The sequence below is a fragment of the Carlito syrichta genome, unplaced genomic scaffold (genome assembly GCF_000164805.1).
Source record: "Carlito syrichta isolate Samal-C Ts95f unplaced genomic scaffold, Tarsius_syrichta-2.0.1 Scaffold308266, whole genome shotgun sequence".
NCBI lineage: Eukaryota > Metazoa > Chordata > Mammalia > Primates > Tarsiidae > Carlito > Carlito syrichta.
The window spans coordinates 338,236-358,342 of NW_007252362.1; the positions used below are offsets into that span (position 1 = coordinate 338,236).

At 40.4% G+C, this 20,107-nt stretch overlaps 1 protein-coding gene across 1 annotated transcript in view; it reads right to left on the reverse strand.

The window, feature by feature from the left end:
- Nucleotides 1–18,717: 18,717 nt before the first annotated feature.
- GUCA1C (guanylate cyclase activator 1C) overlaps nucleotides 18,718–20,107 on the reverse strand; it is a 37,828-nt gene continuing 36,438 nt past the window's right edge. The window contains exon 4 of the mRNA XM_008065390.2: nucleotides 18,718–19,137. Coding sequence (XP_008063581.1) covers nucleotides 18,944–19,137 — 194 coding nt within the window. The 3' untranslated portion in view covers nucleotides 18,718–18,943. The remainder of the gene's footprint in view (nucleotides 19,138–20,107) is intronic.

Sequence of the window (20,107 nt, forward strand, 5' to 3'; positions counted from 1 at the left end):
CAACCCAAAAAAAAAAAAAAAAAAAAAAGTCCCACCTCTTAACATTCTTACACTGGCAACACCTGAGCTTTGGAAGAGACACATTCAAGCCATAGCAGTGGGTAAGATTACCTCAAATGATAGCAGATCAGTAAACCTACAAATAACAATAAATAGAGAAAAACAGTCCTAGCTACAAGGACTGGCATCAGAAAGACCCAGGAATTTGAAAAAATTGTGCTGTGACTTGGTTAGTCTAAGTTTGTACTAAAGTATCATTCTCATACTTGGTTTCCTTCTCTCCAGAATTCCTCCTTTATATAGATACATTTTTAAAGTCTTGATAGAGATAATACACAAGTGGAGTCTCTGTTGTTTAAAAAATCTAGCACAGTCTTATCTCTTTCAAATCTTGTATTTGTAGTAAGAATTAGGGATTGATGTCAGTATAACACAGCAACCGCCGCTTTGGTTCCCACATGAAATTTTTATCTTATTAGTGTTTTGAAGTGATCAGGACAAGCTTTCTCATAAATAAAGAGAAAGTCTTAGTAACATATGAAGACTTTAACGGGAGAGAGAGAGGAAAGAAGGAAAGAAGGAAGGAAGGAAGGAAGAAAGAAAGGAGGGGAGGGAGGGAGGGAGGGAGGGAGGAAGGAAGGAAGGAAGGAAGGAAGGAAGGAAGGAAGGAAGGAAAATCCTTTAGAAGTGCCTTCTTTTAGTCCAGTAGTGGCTGACCGGCCTCAATTGCCACACTTTAAGCTGTCTGGCAAAGCTGTGAGGGCTGATAAAGAAGCTGTGAAGGTAACATTTTCCCTGGGGCTAAACAAAAAAAAGTGGTTGATGAAAAGGCTACCCCTTCTTTTTAATTTTGATAAAGCTAGTCTCTACAGGAAGCAAATACTCTGAGGATGCCCATCTGGTGAAGGAAGCAAGAATCAGAGTTTAAGGTCACAGGGATCTACCAACTGTGGTTGGAGAGTTAACTGGCTAGTGTTTTTATTACAATTGCTATTGATGTTATTGGTGCTCTACTTACGTAGTTGCATAGATTTTGAAGAGTTTATCTCAGCCATATTTTTTTCCATATGCCCGATTATTTTTAATGTTGTGCAATTTTGCAGAACATTTGCTTTTCAGGAATACCCATATCACTTTACAACAGAATGATCACTGTCACAGGTTGGGCTTTCTAGGAAGTAGATTCTGAGTCAGACTTTAGTGTGCAGAATATTTATTATGGAACATCCATGGAAGGGTAGAGAAGGAAACAGGGGCTAGAAATAAATCAGCTGTGATGTAGGTCAAATAGCTTCAGCTAATCCCACTAGGGATTTAGCTCTGGAGCTAAAATGGCCAATAGAGAGCCCAATATTGGTCCAGAATGGCTGGGCATCTATATCCTGCCCTTGAGCAGTTGTTGAATGAGGGCTGCCCACTCCTACTATCAAGGGCGTGACCTTGAGTGAGGCAGCTCTCTTCAGCTGAATCCATTTTAGAAGGGACTGATGGTTGAAGACTCTGCTGAAAACATTCTCGGTGATTAGGGCAAGCCCTTCCTTGAAGGAGACTCTGGACAACATATATCCATGTCCAGTTCATCCTGAATTATAAATAAAACTAAAGATTCCCAACACCTACCCCACAATTAATCCAAAGGACTGAAAGCGTGCATGCATGCTTTTGGCATGCATGCTTTCAGTCCTTTCTCTGTGTATTGACTACTGTTTTCTCTGTGTCTGTACGCATGTATGTGAGTATATAAATGGCATTATACAATAGGTTGTGTTCTGTAATTTTTTTTTTCAAGTTGGAGTCTCACTCTGTCACCCAGGTTGGAGGGCAGTGGCACACTCATGGCCAACCCAGTGTCGACCTGCTTGCTGGGCTTTGGCAATCCTTCCTCCTCAGCCTTCCAAGTAAACGGAACTATAGGCGCATGCTACCATGCCTGGCTAATTTTTTATTTATTGTAGAAACAAGGTCTTGCCAAGTTGCCCAGGTTGGTCTTGAACCCGCGGGCTCAGGCAATCCACTCGCCTCAGCCTCCCAGAATGCTGGGGTTACAGGCTGAGCCACTGAGCCCAGCCTGTGTTCTGTAATTTTTTTATTTACCAATCTCTCAGAGACCTATTTGATTGCTTTGGATCTAGTATATTCCCAACAATATTGCATTTAGGCATGTTGTGGAGGGACTGCTCTTTGCCAATTCACTATCTATTCTACACTTCCTCCTTCCTCTTGATTTTGTTTAGGGTGAAAATGCTATTTTTCTGTCTCCCTTGTAGCTAGAGTGATATATTACACGGTTCTGGCCGAGACACGGAAGTCGAGGTCACTGTGTGAGGCTTTCAGGAGAGCTCTTCAAATGCCATTGACTCAGCTGTCATACACACCTTCTCCCTTCTCCTTCCTTTTGGAACATGGTTGTGATGCCCAGAGACAGTTGTCAGGAGTCTCCTGTGACCATTCAGATGAGAGCAAGACTTAAGGCAGCAGAGGAGAAAGACAGAAGAAGCTAACATGTTGATGATAATATGGATCTGCTATGCCCGCTCAGGTCACCTACCTCCAAATTCAGTGTGAGAAAAAAAAATAGCCCATTTGGGCTGGGCTCAGTGGATCACACCTGTAATCCCAGCACTTTGGAAGGTGGAGGCAAGAGGATTGCATGAGCCCAGAGGTTCGAGACCAGCTTGGGGAACTTGGCAAGACCTCATCTCTACAATAGATAAAAAAAATTAGCTTGGAAGGTTGAGGTGGAGGGATTGTCTGAACCCAACAGGTCGAGTCTGCAGTGGCCATAAGTGTACCACTGTACTTCGACGTGGGCAGCAGTGAAACTCCAATTCAAAAATAAAAATTAAAAATTAAAAAAAAAATTTTAACTAAGTTGAGTGATCTATTGTGTGCTCCAGGAACCAATCCCTAACTAACACGAGTATGTCACAATTTATTGAACTATTCCAAATTGGTAGACAATTTGTTTCTGACTTTCCCTCTCACAAGCAAAACTGCAGTAAGCATCCTTGAATATGTCTACTTGAGCATGTGTAGTTCTCTAGAATGTTTTTCTTGAGCTGATTTGGAAAGGAGGAATCACAGGCTGACAGGATATGTACATGTTTAGTTTTAACCGAGTAACTTGAGATTATATCTCCACTAGCAATGAACAAGTTTGCCTCTTTGCCCCAAGTACTAACTCTGATATTACTGCTTTGTATTCTTCCTAAACTGATTGAAAAATATTATTGTATTTTGCATGTTTCTGATTCCAAGTGAGGATAAATATCTTTTCATGTTTGTTGTATAATTGTATTCCCAAACTTTGTACATTTTTCCACTTGGTTGATTGCCTTTTTCTTACTGATTTTAGAAATTTTGCACTTGGCATTTAACTTTCCCTTTAACATATCATGATGTTTTAAGCTTATAAAAAGTTAAATATGTATCCATTAATAAGAATACAATTATACAAATATAATGTGTAATATTAATATGTAATTATATGTTATATAATATATTGTATATCATATTAATTTATATGACTATAAAACCTAATATAAAATTACACTGAGATTTATCAGTTATTTCCTCAGATTTAATTTTAGTTGACAGTCTTCTAAAATTCAATTCCTATGCTAATTACAATTATAAAAGTAATTTTTTGTGTTTGTGGGAAAGCAGAATTTAATGAAAGGACAGAAAAGCTCCCAGAGTGGGAGGGGACCGGAGGGAGTTGCCTAAAAGTAATTTTTATAGTAACATTTTACTGGACTAACTGAGAGAAACTAGATTGAATTTGGGGAGAAAGCCCAATTTATAGACTAATATAAACTAGTGATTATTATTAAATTGCGTTAATAAACAAGTATTTGGTAGAGTCTTTCAGTATTGAAAAGATATTTAAAATTAGTGCATTAATTGCTTAACTTTTAATAAGTATTACTACATTGTTTTGGAAATATTTTGCATTTTGTATGTTTCAGAATATCTCTAAATCTCCATAGGGGATCTTTTTGGAATTTGTACCTGAAAATTCACAAAACTGTTCAGCTTAGTTCAATGTAACAGACATTAAAACATCTTGGCCAGGCATGGTGACTCATGCTTGTAATTCCAGCACTTTGGGAAGCAGAGGGGAGAGAATTGTCTGAGCCCAGGGGTTCAAGATCAGCTTGGGCCATTTGGTGAGACCCCATCTTTACAATAAATCAAAAACTTAACTGGGTGTGGTGGCGCATGCCTGTGGTTCCAGCTACTGGAAGGCTGAGGTAGAAGGATCACCTGAGCAGAGCAGGTCGAGGCTGTCCTGGTTGTGACCATGCCACTACACGCTAGCCTGGGCAACAGTGAGACTCCAACTCCAAAAAAAAAAAAAAAATTCTGGATAGGTACAATAAAAATTAATTTTACTGAATCTGCTGCTTATTTGGTCATCAATGCTAGGAATGGTCTGAGGTGGCCTTATACATAAAATCAGCACCTAAGAAATCCTAGAGTTTTCTAGCTCCATTACCCATTACCACTTTTCAACATACCTCTCAAGTTGTTATTGTTCTTTGGGGAAGAGTACAATAAACTGTGATTGAGGGTATGGGGTTTAAGATAAAGAGCACTTATTCAAGTCCTGATTTGGGGACTTAATGACCTAAGATCTCTTAAAATCACCTGAACTTCAACTTCTTCATATAATTTCCATGAGCATCAAATAGATAATGAGTGTGCAAGTTCTTTGTTAATTGGAATGTCCTATATAAATGCTATTATTTGTGGTTGTTGAATTAAATGGAATTGAATGGTATTCAAGATATTAAGTTTGCATGGGTAGAAAAGGGAAACATTGAAATCTGTGAGCACCTCTTGTATGTCCCTGTGATAGTCTTAGTAAGTCTTGTTAAAGGTTATGAGATATCTATTTTTATATCTATAAATATATCTGCATCAGTGTATCTTTATATCCACGTAACAGAGAGCGGTGTGGCAAAATGGAAAGCACATTTTCTGCCTAGAGAGGACTGCTGCTACTCAAGATAAGATAAAAATCTGAATTTTTATCTGGGTTTTTGTTGTTGTTGTTGTTTTAAATTTAAAAAAATACATTGTGGATACCATAAAATGATTAGGTCCGGTCCATGAACTTCTTGTTTGAGATTTGTGGCCTAAAATCAATGCAAGCAGAGCTACTTTCTGTTCATTCCCTCTGGGGCCACCATTAAATCTTAGTCCTCTATGTTTAAATACTCCATCAGTGAAACAAGGCTGCAGTCAACTGGATCACAGCTCCCCAATGCTGGCTGCACACGAAATCATCTGAAGAGGTTTACAAAATGCTGATGTCTTAGTCCCAGTCCCAGAGATTCTGATTCACATGGCCTGAGGTACAGCCTAATCTTTGGAATTTGTTCAGGCTTCTCAGGAGATTCTAACATGTAGCCAGGATCACAACCCTGAAGTGACTGAAGTGATGAAGGGAAACTGAGCGAGTCTGCCCAATGCCTAGAGCAGTGGTTATGAGTAACCTGTTGGGAATACATTCTCCAGTGGGCTATGGGAAAGTGCTGAATTCTTATGGGGATCATGTCAGCAATGGAAATAGTCTTGAGTATTTACAGAAGTGCCCATGGAGGTTTGATTGGGAAAAGAAAATATGGGATGTGTATATATATCTCACATCGTAGAGACTGCAATGGTGGTTGCCAGGGGCTGTGGGGTAAGGGAATAGGGAGATGTTGGTCAAGGGTACAAACATTCAGCTACAAGATTAATCAGTTCTGGAGATCAGTGGTACAGTATGGCTACTATACTTGATAATGCTGTATTGTATCTTTGAAAATTGCAAAGAGAGTAGATTTTAAGTATTCTCACCACAGACAAAAAATAATAACTATGTGAGGTGATGGGTGTGTTAATTAACTTGATTGTACTCATTTCACACTGTATATACATATCAAATCATCAGGTTGTGTGCCTTAAATATATAACATTTTTATTTATCAATTATATCTTAATTAAACTGGGGGGGTTCCTAAATAGGAAAGTATTGGATCATTTTTAAAGTTTAAAAAATTTTTCAGGCAGTGCTTAAAATTTGCATAGATTCTGTAAATTTCTGTTTCTACAGTATTTCATGAAAGGTGCTTTGCCTCACTTTGTCATTCCCTTAACTCTCCAGGAAATTTGGTTGATCACTACTCTAAGTATTGTGAAATGAGGCCCAGGACCTTTGTAACTTCGCAACACACACCATTCTTGTCTGTCCGGCTTCTTTCCCTTTTTCTGAAAGGAGATCGCCTCTCTGCTGTGGGAAACCCATTTCTGAGATTCGGGTGAGGCTGATGATTGCTCTGTCCCCTACCCTACATTATATACCAAGTACAAGAGGGTGGATGTGTGAACAAGTCTAGATAAGCCCTCCTCTTGATCACAGTGACTGATGCAGACAGCAGTCCAAGCAGGACAGTCTTCCCTCAGATTTGATGCATGGGTTCTGAGGAGTAGAGGGGAGGGAATCTCTTCCTTTGGAATGGAGAACTGGCTTAAATTCATTTGTGGCTGTCTATCCCAGCCTCAGAGAAGACATAGAAGAGTATGAGGCCAAGGAACAGAGAGAGAAGCAGAATGATCCAGAGAACTACTGATAACAGCATCCTTTGAGCCCTGACATTCAGCTGTCTGAATGTTTAAGTTATATGAGTAGGTTTTCTTTTTTACTTAAGCTGTATTAAGCTAGGTTTCTGCTGTTGGCTACTACGCTGAAATTAATTCTCATCCTCCACTCCTAAGCTATTATAAACAAAGTCATTAATTTACATTAAATCATGATATACACATCTGCTAAAAATGAACTTAGTTTAGAAGACAGAAAGGGAGAGCTATATAAGTTTTCCTTACCAAAGTAAAATTTTACCAGAAATGAGTACTCTAAGGAGACAAATACTCGTAAGTTGTGCACCTATCCAACTAGACAGTAAATCTAAAGGGATCCAAGCTCTGGTCAGGTCCAGCTTTACTCATTTTACAGGACCAGAAGAGGAGCTCATGGAGCATTAACAAAAGAAGATAAACAGATATATGCAGTGTGCTGTTATTACAGCTCACATCTTTTTTTTCTTTTTGAGATGGGGTCTTACTCTGTCCTCTTGCTGGGGGTGCAGTGATGCATTATATACAGCCCACATATTTATTTTTCATTTTTACTCTTTTCTTTTACTTTTCTCTTCCCTATCTGACCTATATATTCAACGTAATTTTCATAGAAAATCCCAACAGTGATTTTTTTTGGAAACTGACAATCTGATATTACATTTTATACAGAAATACCAAGGGTCAGGAAGAAAGAAGATATCAGATATCAAGACTTATTATGATGCGATGGTAATTAAGAGAGTATGGTACTGATGCAGGGATAGAAAAATAGATCAATAAAACAGAACAAAGCATTTTTTAAAAAATTTGTGAACTAATTTTAGACTTGCAGAGAAGTTGCAAAAACAATACAAAAATTTCTTTAGATCTGCAACCTACTCCAATGCTACCATCTGACTGGTTTTAAACTTTAAATTTAACAAGTAAAATTGTTTCTAAGTTATTTCCCCCCCACGCCATTACCTGTGAGACTGAAAATTTATTGTGTATACTAACCAGTTGTATTTTCTCGTTTACGAGTGTTCTAGCCTGATAATTTCCTCATCTTTGGGATCTTGGTGTTTTCTTGTAAATTTGTCTGAGGTTTTATATTTTTAATGTTAGTCCTTTGCAATACTTGTACAAATGAATTCAACTTATTAATTATCTTTTAATTTTTTTGACTCAGTAGTTTTGTATATTTAAGTATTTAAGAAATCTGTTTATATTTTGAGAACCATTTTGCTCTCAATATAGCACATCATTCTATTTTGTCAGAACATATTTTGAATTCTGGAAAGAGCCAGAAACCATTTGTAGTCATCAGGTGATCAGAGTACAGATAAACAAATGTCATTGTGATTAGAAAATGAACAAACCCCAAAACAAAACCATCAGCAGTGGGATGATAATATGATGATAACATTATGATTTTCTTGTGTGATCAAGCAACTGCTTAAAAGCTGATTTCAAAAGCATATTTTAAATGGTGGCATCAGTTGGATAGTATGAGCTCTCATGGAAGTTAATTTGAAGGATAACAGGAAAAATATTTTCCTCAAAAAAAATATTTTGTGGCATAATAAAGGGACACATAATGTGAAATACTCTGCAAAAAAAAAAAAAAAAAAGTTTTGCTAGCTCTTTCACTTTTTAAGTTGTGTCATCATTGACAAGGTTTGTATTTCCTCTGTTCATTCAACATATTTGCTAAGTGCCTACGATGTGCTAGATTTTGTCATAAGTGCTGGCGATATGTTAATAAACTAAAGAGCCCCAAACCTTTGCCTTATGGAATTGATATTCTAGAGGAGAGAGATAAAGAATAAAACAAGATGAACAATAGCCCAGCAGGTAAGAAGGTAACAAGCACTATGGGATCCATTTTCTTTATTTTTTAAAAAAATTATTATAAAGATGTGGGGTACAAGTAAGGATTCACTACACAAGTACACTGCATGTAGGTGAAGCACGGGCCTCTGATTGGTCCTCACCGCCCCTGGTTTGGGACCAGATACCCTTTGTGTTGTTATGTGCCCTGCTTTCCTCTCTCCCTCCCCTGGCAATGCCCTGTGACTGCCAATCCATTCTTGTGCTAATGTGATTAAGGTACAGGACCCACTTATGAGTGAAAACATGTGATATTCCGTTCTTTGTTTCTGTGAAAAACATTTACGTAGGGAAGGGGCATAGGGAGTGTGGGGCGGAGGGAAGAGATATTTGCAATTAAACAGGTGATCAGGAAAAGCCTCACTGAAAGGCGGTAAGTGAGCAAAAGGTTGAAGAAGGCAAGAGGAAAAACCATGTTGATCTCTGGAGGAAAAGCATCTGGGGCAGAGAGAAAATCAAGAACCTGTCCCTGAGGAAGGCTTGTGGCTGGAGTGGTTTAGAAAATTTGACTGCTGTTGCTCAAGTGGAATGGACAAGGGCAAGAGTAGCAGCAGATGAGGTGAGAAAAATAAGGCTGGAGGAGGTGGGCAGGTTATGTAAAGCCCTGAAGACTACTCCAAGAACTCTGGCTTGTGAGAACAGGAGTAAGGAGAGTTTTGAATGACATGATCAGCCTAATGGTTTTTTGTGTGCCTTCTTGGAAATTATATGTATTTTTATTACAGCATAATTTTTTTTCATTTGGCAACCATTCATGAGCATTTTCCTATATTAATGTGTGTTTTATCTATAAGCCTGTTTCTCTTTTTATTGATGTACATTGGTATACAGAGTTTTAGGGTACATGTGATAATTTAATACATTCATATAATTTGTAAAGATCCAATCAGTGTGCCTTATGCTTTAAGTGGATCACGCAGGCTACTCTACTAAAAATAGACCAGGGATGGACAAAGGTTGAAGCAGAAAGACTCATTAGGAGGTTGCTATTATACCTAATGAGAGATAATAGCAACTTAGAGCAGGCTGGGAATGTGGGAGGTGGTGGCTTGGAATGAAAAGAGGTCAAGTTCTGGATATATTTTAGCTTAATTTTCTCATATATGCTGACCGAAATAATATATGTTAAATGATGGCCATAATATCTATATATATACCAAGATTATCTTAATGAATTGCTATCCATTTTGATAGTCCATTTTTAAAAATGCTCCTTAAAAAATGAAAATTGCTGGGCATGGTGGCTCATGCATGTAATCTCAGTACTTTGGGAGCCAGGCAAGAGGATTACCTGAGCCCAGGGCTTCAAGATCTTGACTCTACAATAAAAATCAAAAAAACTAGCTGAGTGTGGTGGTACATGCCTGTAGTTCCAGTTACTTAGAAGGCTGAGGCGGAAGGGACTGCCTGAGCCCAGCAGGTGAGGCTGCAGTGACCGTGAGTGTGACACTGCACTCCAGCCTGGATGGCAGAGCGAAACTCCAGCCACCCCCCCCCAAAAAAGTGAAAATTGCTAGAGAAATGTGAATTTTATGACCAGAAGGAATGAACCATATGCTAGGATAGAGGCCAAGTGTGCTATCTAATTGTAAGACTTTCTCTTGAAAATGGGTGAGGGCTCGTTGTCATTTTAAGAGCACGAAGGAATCTTACAGGTCTGTATAACTGACAGTTTGAGGGCCAACTGAAAGGGCCCATTGACATCTGAAAGATTTTGTCCATCCAAAGATAATAGTTCATAGATAGTTGTATCCGCAGACCTTGTCAGAAAGGCCAGTTAAATGTGACTCAAGGACTAAGAGATTAAAATGTCAGGGGCAAGTATATAGCCTTCCTGTAGGTCAGGCTGGGAAACATTCCTTAAGAAGTAACCTAAACTTCATGTACCTGAGTCCTTAAGGATTCTGAAAGTTGGAGAAGCCAGCATGCACTGAGGACATGATGAGGGCCAGGCACAGTGCTAGAAACTTACACGTTATCTCACATCACCCTCTTGAAACTCCACCAAGTCTCATGTCATGGGTGTGAAGACTCAGATTTGTTGAGGTAAGGTGACACACCCAGGGTGATACAGTTAGTGAGTGATGGAGACAGAATTTAAATTAGTGAATTTAAATTGACTGCATGCATGCAAGTCTATGACCTTTTTGCTCTGTCTTACAAAGGAAATACTTGGATGACTCCAGGACCCCAAGGTACTTTACTGGTCAAAGCGAAGTAATAAAGTATGGATGAACGCTGGCTGTTTCCATGGCAACCATGGGGATGGGACTCCCAAAGCGGAGATGTGAGCAGTTGTGGTTTCCACACCTGCTATGTCTTGTAATCATCATGAGTATCCAGGAAATCGATTTTGACTTCAAAAAGATGTCTGGGTGACTTCTACGTAGACATTTCATACATGATGGAGAGCAACTCAGAATTGGGGGTAGGGACAAAGTAGAATAGCCTATGACACAGTAGTCCGTGGTTAGCAACCCAGGACTCACCGGCCAGAAGAATCCGAAGAAATCTGGGCTTGCAATCTGTGACAAATATAAATCATTGTTTTTCTGAAGTTTGGTTTCTAAGTGACTGATCTTTTTGAGGTGCTAAGGCATCATTCCCCACATTGTGAGGGGCTCATGGAATCATAGACTATTAGAGGTGGAAGGAATCTCAGAGACTGGTTCTCTCACTTTAGAGCTGAGGGGACAGAGACTCAGGGGTAAAGCGACTTGTCCAAGGTCACAAGAATCCAAATCTGGTGCTAAGTCCAGTGCTCTTGCCACCAAGGAATTCTGCCTCTCTGAATGTTGTCTGCCCTCCTCCCGATAAGATGTGGCATTTCCTGGGTTTCATTTCAATGTTCAATTTGGCCTAGCTGCAGCTGTCCCCAGAAACAAACTCTGAGTATTGAAAAAACTATTCCCTGTCCACCCAGTTTTAATGATTTAAATTTCTTCAGCAAGCATAGCGCCCTAGCTTGGTTTTAAATGTCAGGACTTTTCTATATTTCATTTTCATTTTTAAAGGTTATTCTAATATGAATCGGGGAGGGGTGGTAGAGCACGCAGCCTCTCTCTAGCACTCACATTATTTCTTTAATGCACGAGCCTTTCCTGAAGTCTCTTCATTGCCTCTCAGTCATAGGTGCATACTCAATTTTAAACAAACCACATTTTCTCATTTATTTCCCCAATGATTGTATGCCAACACATTCTAGAAAGAAAGTGAAGGAAACATTTGCCCCACCTAAACCTTCTCAATCGACTTTTCTGTTTTAAACAGACCCTTCTCTGGGTGGACTGTTTGTTGTTCATGCCAGAAAGAACCCAGGCTTAATTTAAGAAGTAGCTAGTCATCGGCCACTGACTTGTGGGGCATGAAGAGAAATCAGATCAGTGCTCATCTTCATTCTGGGCCAGCTGCCACTCATCTGTTCCCATCACTCTTCCTTTCTTTCTTCATATCTTGGACCAAAGAAGCAGGCCATCTACTTCCTGATGCATCTTCAGCTGTATGGAGAGACTTGAGTGGCGGAGGCCATGACAACCCGGGGCTCAGCATGGGAACCAAATGAAGACACCTCCCTGGAAGGCAAAGCCCCAGAGGGGATCCGTGGCAAGGCTCCACGGAAAGTCTTAAGAAAAGTTCTGCATAGCTGTCCTGTGACTCATGGTCGCCTGGTTATTCCCATTATATTGTTATGCTCCTGACTTACAGAAATAATCTGTTTCCATCTCCCTCAAAGAAAAGAATAATGTGGCCAGAATTGAAGGGTACAGTGTCTACAATGCCTGTAATAAAGCAGTCAATGTTTCAACATCGGCTACACCTCAGGAAATGTAAATAAGAATAGGAGAGGTCATGACGACCCAATCGTCAATAAAATCAATTACTGTAACATCCACTGCCACAAAATGTACCTTTAACTGTATGGCAAATGAAACACTTAGAGATTTTCTATTAAAGTTGTGGCATAAGGAATTAACAGAAACTGAGGTAAAAACTGTTACAGATAACATAGGTATAGTTAAACATCAGATTAGTCATAAGGCCGGAACTCCAAAAAATAAAGCCCCTAAGCCCTTATCTACTATTAGAGCAGGACAACATGTGGGATATAATATTAATGGTAGAGTCTGGTGGGTCCCTAGGGGTAGAAGCCGCATGCAAGATTTATCGTGGCTTGATCCTCCTTTACCTTACACCAGAGCTTATGATGAAGATATGGTTAGGTGGGCTTGGGTAGATAGCAGATGTGTTAAATGGAACTCTCTGTCTCTCTGGGGAAGAATTAAACGTAGTAGCCCATTATGGTGTTTAATTCCAAAAGCACAGAAAATAAAAATTTGTTACAAAGTAAACCAATGGTATAAGAAAATTAAATGTAGTTATTAAATAATAGAAGATTATGAGAATAGATATAATTAGCGAAGCTTGATATAATTAGTAATAATGACTTTTTGCTATTGTTCAGTTATAAAAATAAGTTAGGAATATTTAGAATAGATGAAGTAAGTTTTGTGTGAATCCACATATTATTGCTTTAATAACTGATTGTCCTTTTTTACCTTTTATTTTCCTTATAGAAAATGATATATTTTCAAGAAATAGGATGTTAAGTTTATAAAGTTAATGGTCCAGCAGGTGGTGGTAGTGATAACCACAAAAACTGGTTTTGGGTTTATGGGCAAGTTGTATTAATCATTAATTTTATAATAAATCTTGTAAGACGTGAGAACATGCAGTGTCTGTGACAAAATAATGAAATCATTTTGTGATTGTATAACCACAAAAAATGATTAATTTATAATTTACTATAAATAAATGCAACCTGGTATGTTTGATTTTCAGAGTGCCTGAAGAAACTCTGGTCATGACTCCTCATTCCCTCGCCTCATCACACCTCCTTCTCGGGTCCCCATGAACCCCCAGGAGCTGGCCTCCGGCACTTGAGTAACATGATTCTAGCCTGACTTTTTTTTTTTTTTTTTTTGAGTTGGAGTCTCACTCTGTTGCTCAGACTGGGTGCAGTGACCGCTCCCGGCCACCGCAGCCTTGACCTGCTGGGCTCCAGCGATCCTTCCACCTCAGCCTTCCGAGTAGCTGAAACTACAGGCTACCACACCCGGCTCATTTTGATTTATTGTAGAGATGAGGTCTCACCAAGTTGCCCAGGCAGGTCTTGAACCCGCAGACTCAGGCAATCCACTCACCTCAGCCTCCCAAAGGCACGGGATTACAGGCTGAGCCACTGAGCCTGGCCTGACTTTTTTTTTTAAGGGGTCAATTTTATAAGACAAAATTATTACACCCTTTAGTATCTTTCTCTTTTTAAAAAAACAGTGTCTCTTTGCTTCAAAGCATCAAAAAATTGTGAAAGGAAGAGGAAAAGTTGTTGGAAGATCCAGCTTCTCATTAGATGATGGCATAACTCTGGTTGAGCCACTGCTCTTTGGTCAACAGGAGTCTCAGAAATTAACTAAGTTTTTGAAGTTCTACACACACACACACACACACACACACACACACACACACACACGGAAGGATGCTGAGAGATGTGAGCAGTTGTGGTTTCCACACCTGGCCATGCATTGTAATCATCATGAATATCAAGGAAGTCAATTTTTAATTCAAAAGGATTTCTAGGTGACTTTAGAAGGAAGGAAGCTCAGAGACTGATTCTCTCACTTTAGAGGTGGAAGGAACCTCAGAGATTGGTCCTCCCACTTTATAGCTGAGGGGACCAAGACTCAGGGGTAAAGTGACTTGTCAGAGGTCACCAGAATCCAGATCTGGGCTGTGTGTGTGTGTGTGTGTGTGTGTGTGTGTGTGTGTGTGTGTGTGTAGTGCCAAAAAATGGATACACAATTTTTAAAAACTTAAAATTGTTATACTCAATATACACTGATAACAAAAGATGTAGACAAGTCATGTTTGACTTTTGCAATTACAAGAGGTGCTCAAGAGGGTTAACCATCAGTGTCCAGACACTTCTATTATGGTGAACATCACTTAAAATGTGTATGCATTTTTTTGGCACCATATATACATATATAGTGCCTATATATGTGTCTGGTTTATTAAAATAGCATGACTTAATATGTAGATTAGGACTATTTTCTTGGGCTCAGCATCATGACACTACATTACAGAGGAAAGCATGAAGAAGGAGCATCACTTTGGGAGAGTGACCTGAAGACATGGAGACTTGAGGGAAAGAATATGGCCTTTTACCCCTCAGTCTCTCATTTCTTTTTTCCCATCTCACCTAATCACAAATAAACCTAAATTCTTTTACTCTTGAATTTTAGACTTATTTCTTCTTAGAAGCACCCTCAGAAAAAACTCTGAAATAAATATTGCTTTATGATTTATTTTCCTATGACAAACAACCCGTATTTTCACATTCTCCCTACTTACCAACTCGTTTTTTGTAAGAAGCCGACCGGATGCACTTTGTGGACCTGCCTGTCTTCCGTACAGACAGGACAAAGCTTGTCTTTGGCAAAGGAAGGGAGTACCCCTTTCATCTCTCCTCCATGAACCCTAGCGGTCAGTTTGGAAGGAGAAAAACCTGGAGTGAGCTTTGGCTATACAATGTGCGGAACAGAGCTTAGAAATCTAAAAGGCAGCATTTAGGAAAACACCAAAACCAAATCTGGGCAAACTACACAAAGCAGCCACGATTGCCAAAGGAATGATAGGCTGAGAGAGAGGATCTAGCTAGGAGGGAGCAGGGTGATAGGAGCCTGGAGAAGCTAGATGAGACCACAGGATTCAAATCATGAAGTGGCAGGTGGGGCCTGGGAGAAAGCTGAGCTCAGATGCTCTTAATGTGGTACCTACGATGGTGAGGGTGTCCATAAAGTGTCTATGTGGCTCATCCTACCCATCCCATCTGTGCTGGTAATTAAGCTATAAACTCTCAGCTCCAAACCCATCCTTCTAAGCTATAAACTCTCAGCTCCAAACCCATCCTTCTGAAATCATCTCTGTGATGCTGGGCGAGGACCCTCCTGACACTTCTTCTTTGCCAGCCATTTCCCTGCTAGACTCAGCCCTCATACCTACCAGGCAGGAGGAGGGAGAGGGACTTCTTCCGGTTTCTGTTAGCCTTGCCTCAGAACAACCCCATCTCGACAGGGAGTTAATTGGACTTTTTTCCCTTCTTTCCTCTGAGGCTCCCTATGTCTCTTGCACAGAAAACTGGGGTCCAGCTCCCTCGTCTAAGCTTTTATGTTCTAATTACCCAACCTCTTCCCTTTGTTTCCCACAACCTAGAATGATGGCTGCTTCCTGCTATTTCCATGACTGTATCATTTCAGTGTCCTCTCTTTGCTTTTTCAGTCCTCCAATGTCTTTTTAATAAATTCCTTGTATTAAATTCTTTCTGTTAAAAATAACTATTGTGACTTCCCTATGTTTCCCTGACTGGATCCTGCCTGATACTGGGCCCTGACTGATTGAAGGGTCCATCCTGTTTAAGGTAGGGAACCCACCCTGTTTTCTACATGCACTGAGTGCCCAGTCTAGCATTGTGCTGGGTGGACTTATTTAATCCTAATAGTTCAGTGGGGTTGATGCTGGATGGGGTGTGGTGTGTTGTTCTGTAAATTCTCTGACTTTGCCACAGAAAAGCACTTCAGAGCGAATTCCAAGTGTAGTTTAAGACGGAGTTTATTAGAAAGAAAGAGACATGCTCAAGAGCATGGGTCCCTTAAAAGAGGACACGTGTTTGCCTTTGGCAAGAAGCTTTACAGTCGTGATTATGCAAACCATGAGCTAAGAGGGTAGGCTTCAGGTTATCTGGTCACAAGTTTTGCTTACCATCTCTCAACCTTCTAAGGTCATAAGGACTTTCTAAATAATTAAAGTTATTGTCTAACTAGATTTGGACTTAGACAACCATGTGTGTGTTTTGGGTAATTCCCTGTTGTTTCTGTGATTTACTGCACTGGTAGATCCACATTGTAGCCCACAAGGCTACCGGCCTGGTGTGCCTGGTCAGTTGGGTGGAGGTCATGTACTGATAAGAAAGCGATCTGAATACTGACCCAATTTCAATTTACACTGTCTAAAAGAAACCTATCTATCCATGCCAACCTGCACTGAATAACCTGCCTCTGTGTTGCTGTTATCCCCCACTTATTTCTGGTAGCTGGAACTCAAAGAAGTTATGTCATTTTCCCAGAGTCCCACAGTACATGCTAGAACCTGATGCAAACCCAGGTTCCTCTGACTCCCAAGTCCTTCTTTCGTATTCCAACTCTCTGCCTGCTGCTCCTGCCTGGGTAACAGCTTCTCTCCTTCTGCTCTCCCATCACTTACTCCACTGTCCTCTGAGTGGGCATGTGGAGGAGAAGAAGTCCTGGGACAGAGGAAAAGAAGAGCCCTGAATACCCATGAAAGATGGATGGAGGGGAGGATGTTGAGGATACAAACATACTGAACTGAGGGGAACCACAGATATACTGCCTGGGGTGAGAATGGTGCACTCAGTAGTGAAAACGGCTAGGCCAGGGAGGGAAGCTCTGGCTGGGAAAGTTGTAGAGGAAAACTCAGATGGGGTGAGCTACTGCTCTGAAGCTGCCACCTTTCCCCTAAGTAGGTTCAGACACTCTGAGAAAGACTAAGTCACGAGGAAAATGGGTTATTTTTAGCACTATCCTAATACCTTGTATTTGCAAATCTTAACAATACATGGAACACTGTATGGTTTAAGGCATGTGTCATCTGACAACACTACTCTATGGGACCATTTATCTTGCTGATATCGTGTCTTTTTTTTTTTTTTTTTTTTTTTTTGATTTGGAGTCTCACTCTGTCGCCCAGGCTGGAGTGCAGTGGCAAACTCACAGTCACCCCAGCGTCAACCCGCTAGGCTCCAGCGATCCTTCCACTTCAGCCTTCCAAGTAGCCGGAACTACAAGTGTGCACTACCACTCCCAGGTAATTTTTGATTTATTGTAGAGACGAGGTCTCGCCAAGTTGCCCAGGTAGGTCTCGAACCCACGGGCTCAAGCAATCCATGCGCCTCGGCCTCCCAAAGTGCTGGGATTATAGGCTGAGCCACCGAGCCCGGTCAATATTCCATGTCTTATAATGATGCTTCCCTTTTCACTTCTACTTCTAGGAAGCTCAGAGTCCAATGGATAGCTTACTTTTTGCAAATAAGTAAAGTTGGTGGCATCCCAGCAAAAAAGAAATTTCTTTACATTATCTGTGATCATTTTATTTCAACATGTTTTATTTTGCATTGTATATGTCTTTGCAAATCTCCTCAAAATCTTTTGGAGAAACTTCCCAGAATATTTCTACTTCCATCCAGATCTTCACCTATACATTCAATTATAACTTTTTCTCTACCTTCTGTTATACGTCCTTTCTGCGGCCGTGTCCCCCTCCACTATGCCTCCAACTCTATCATTATCCACATGAATAACGGTGAGAAGGGGACGGTCTAACTCTTTCTTTGTAGCTGTCCAGTTGTGTGTTTTTAACCCAGATTTGAAGATGAAAGCATAACGATGAGGCTTTTGACATAAAGATGGTTCCCATCTGGTCTTAGAAAACTCCACTGTGTTTCCACAAGAAAGTCCTTCGTTGACAGACATACTAATGGGCCTGTGATATAGAACCCAAAACTTAAAAAGTTCTAACCCATCAAGAAATCCCATTCATCATTTCATTTTTTGGAAAGGATATAAAAAATGAAATGTCAGAGCTATAATGTCAGGACCATTTAAAATGTCAAGTGCTTGTTGTTGCATAGCCTGGCTGTCTGCTGTTCTGATCAAACCTCCAACTGGCATAATAATTACAGATGATACATCGCATTTTCATGCACAACTGGACCCAGATTTATAACAAATCAGACGCAAACCTTCTCACTGCCCAGCCTGGAGTTTTTCTCCTTTTGCCATGCAGCTTCAGATTTTTCCTTTAGAGCAGAACATCATTACTAATTCAAGACAGCAATCGGGGTCAGAAATGAGGAATAAGGGCAGACAAAAAGTTCTCAAATAAACCAGAACTCAGTCATTTATAATATACACATGATGCAACAGACGCATTTGCCACATGCACGTTTAATCCAAGAATGTTAAGCTGTGGAGACATTTTCCAGACAATCCAGTTCTATTTTCAAGATGCAGATGAATTTAAGTGTGCAAGGAAACCTACACACAAGCTCTATTTGGAACTGACAGGTATGGAGACAATCCTTGGGTTGATTCATGATGTTTCAGTCTGCAGAGAGAGTGCTAATGTAGACACAGAAAAGCGACAATGCATCTGTGCAGGACCTTTATGGAAGTCTCTACTGGATTAAAATAAATGCTGTATTCATAAGCTTATGTCAACCAAAATCAAGACCTGAAACCAACAGCATGTACATGGGGAAGATTGTATGTCTTCTCTACTGACATCTTGCGCTCACTGAAAGCTGGGGAAGGTCTCCTCACGGAGACTTCATTTTCACCTTCCCCAGACCAGCTCCGTCAGACGACAAGTAGGAGTGTGTCTCCGTGTCTGGCTGCTTCCCATTGCAGATCACTCTCAGCACATTGGAAAGGTCGAAGCTCTTGTAAACGATCTCCAGGAGATCCTGATCTTTCTCCATGCCATTGATAAATTCCTCTAAAGTCAATTCTCCTGGAAAATAATAAATGAACAATTAACAAGAGGCTTTGTCCATAACACTCACTGGCACATACAACACGTCCATATATTTGTTGTTGTTGTTTATTTTTTGAGTCAGAGTCTCACTCTGTTGCTCAGGCTGGAGTGCAGTGGCATGATCAAGGTTCACCACAGCCTTGATTTCCTGGGTTTAGGCAATCCTTCATCTCAGCTCCCTGAGTAGTGGGGACTACAGGTATGCACCACCATACACGGCTAATTTTCTTTTTTTTTGTAGAGACAAGGTCTTGCTGTGTTGCTCAGGCTGGTCTCAAACTCCTGGGTTCAAGCAATCCTCCTGCCTCGGCCTCCCCAAGTACTGGGATTACAGGTGTGAGCTACCATGCCTGGTCCTCCCTCATATTTTTACTGATACTCTTTTGATATCTTTTCCTCTTTCTCCTCAACCAGACTCTAAGATCTTTGAAGATCTTTACATAAAAGGGCATTTGATGGTGGGGTTGTCAACTAAAATAAATATAATAAATACAATCTATTTATATTTTTAGTTGAGAACACCAGGTAATGCTCCAGATTAAATAAAGGCACATCAACACCTCTCCACAGTATTGGTTTTTGGACCTTTAATATTGAGAATATGACCAAGTCATTCATAGGAGCATGATAGATTATAGATTTTAAGATCAAGAGGAGGTCAGGCTCGGTGGCTCAGCCTATAATCCCAGCACTTTGGGAGACCAAGGCAAGTGGATTGCCTGAGCCTGCAGGTTTGAGATCAACCCGGGTAGCCTGGCAAGACCTTGTCTCCACAATAAGATAAAAAATAGCCGGACGTGGTAGCGCATGCCTATAGTTCTGGCTACTTGGAAGGCTGAGGCCAAAGGATCGCTGGAGCCCAGATGGTCGACGCTGGGTAGCCATGAGCATGCATGTCTCTGCACTCCAGCCTGGGCAAAGGAGTGAGACTCCAACTCAAAAAAAA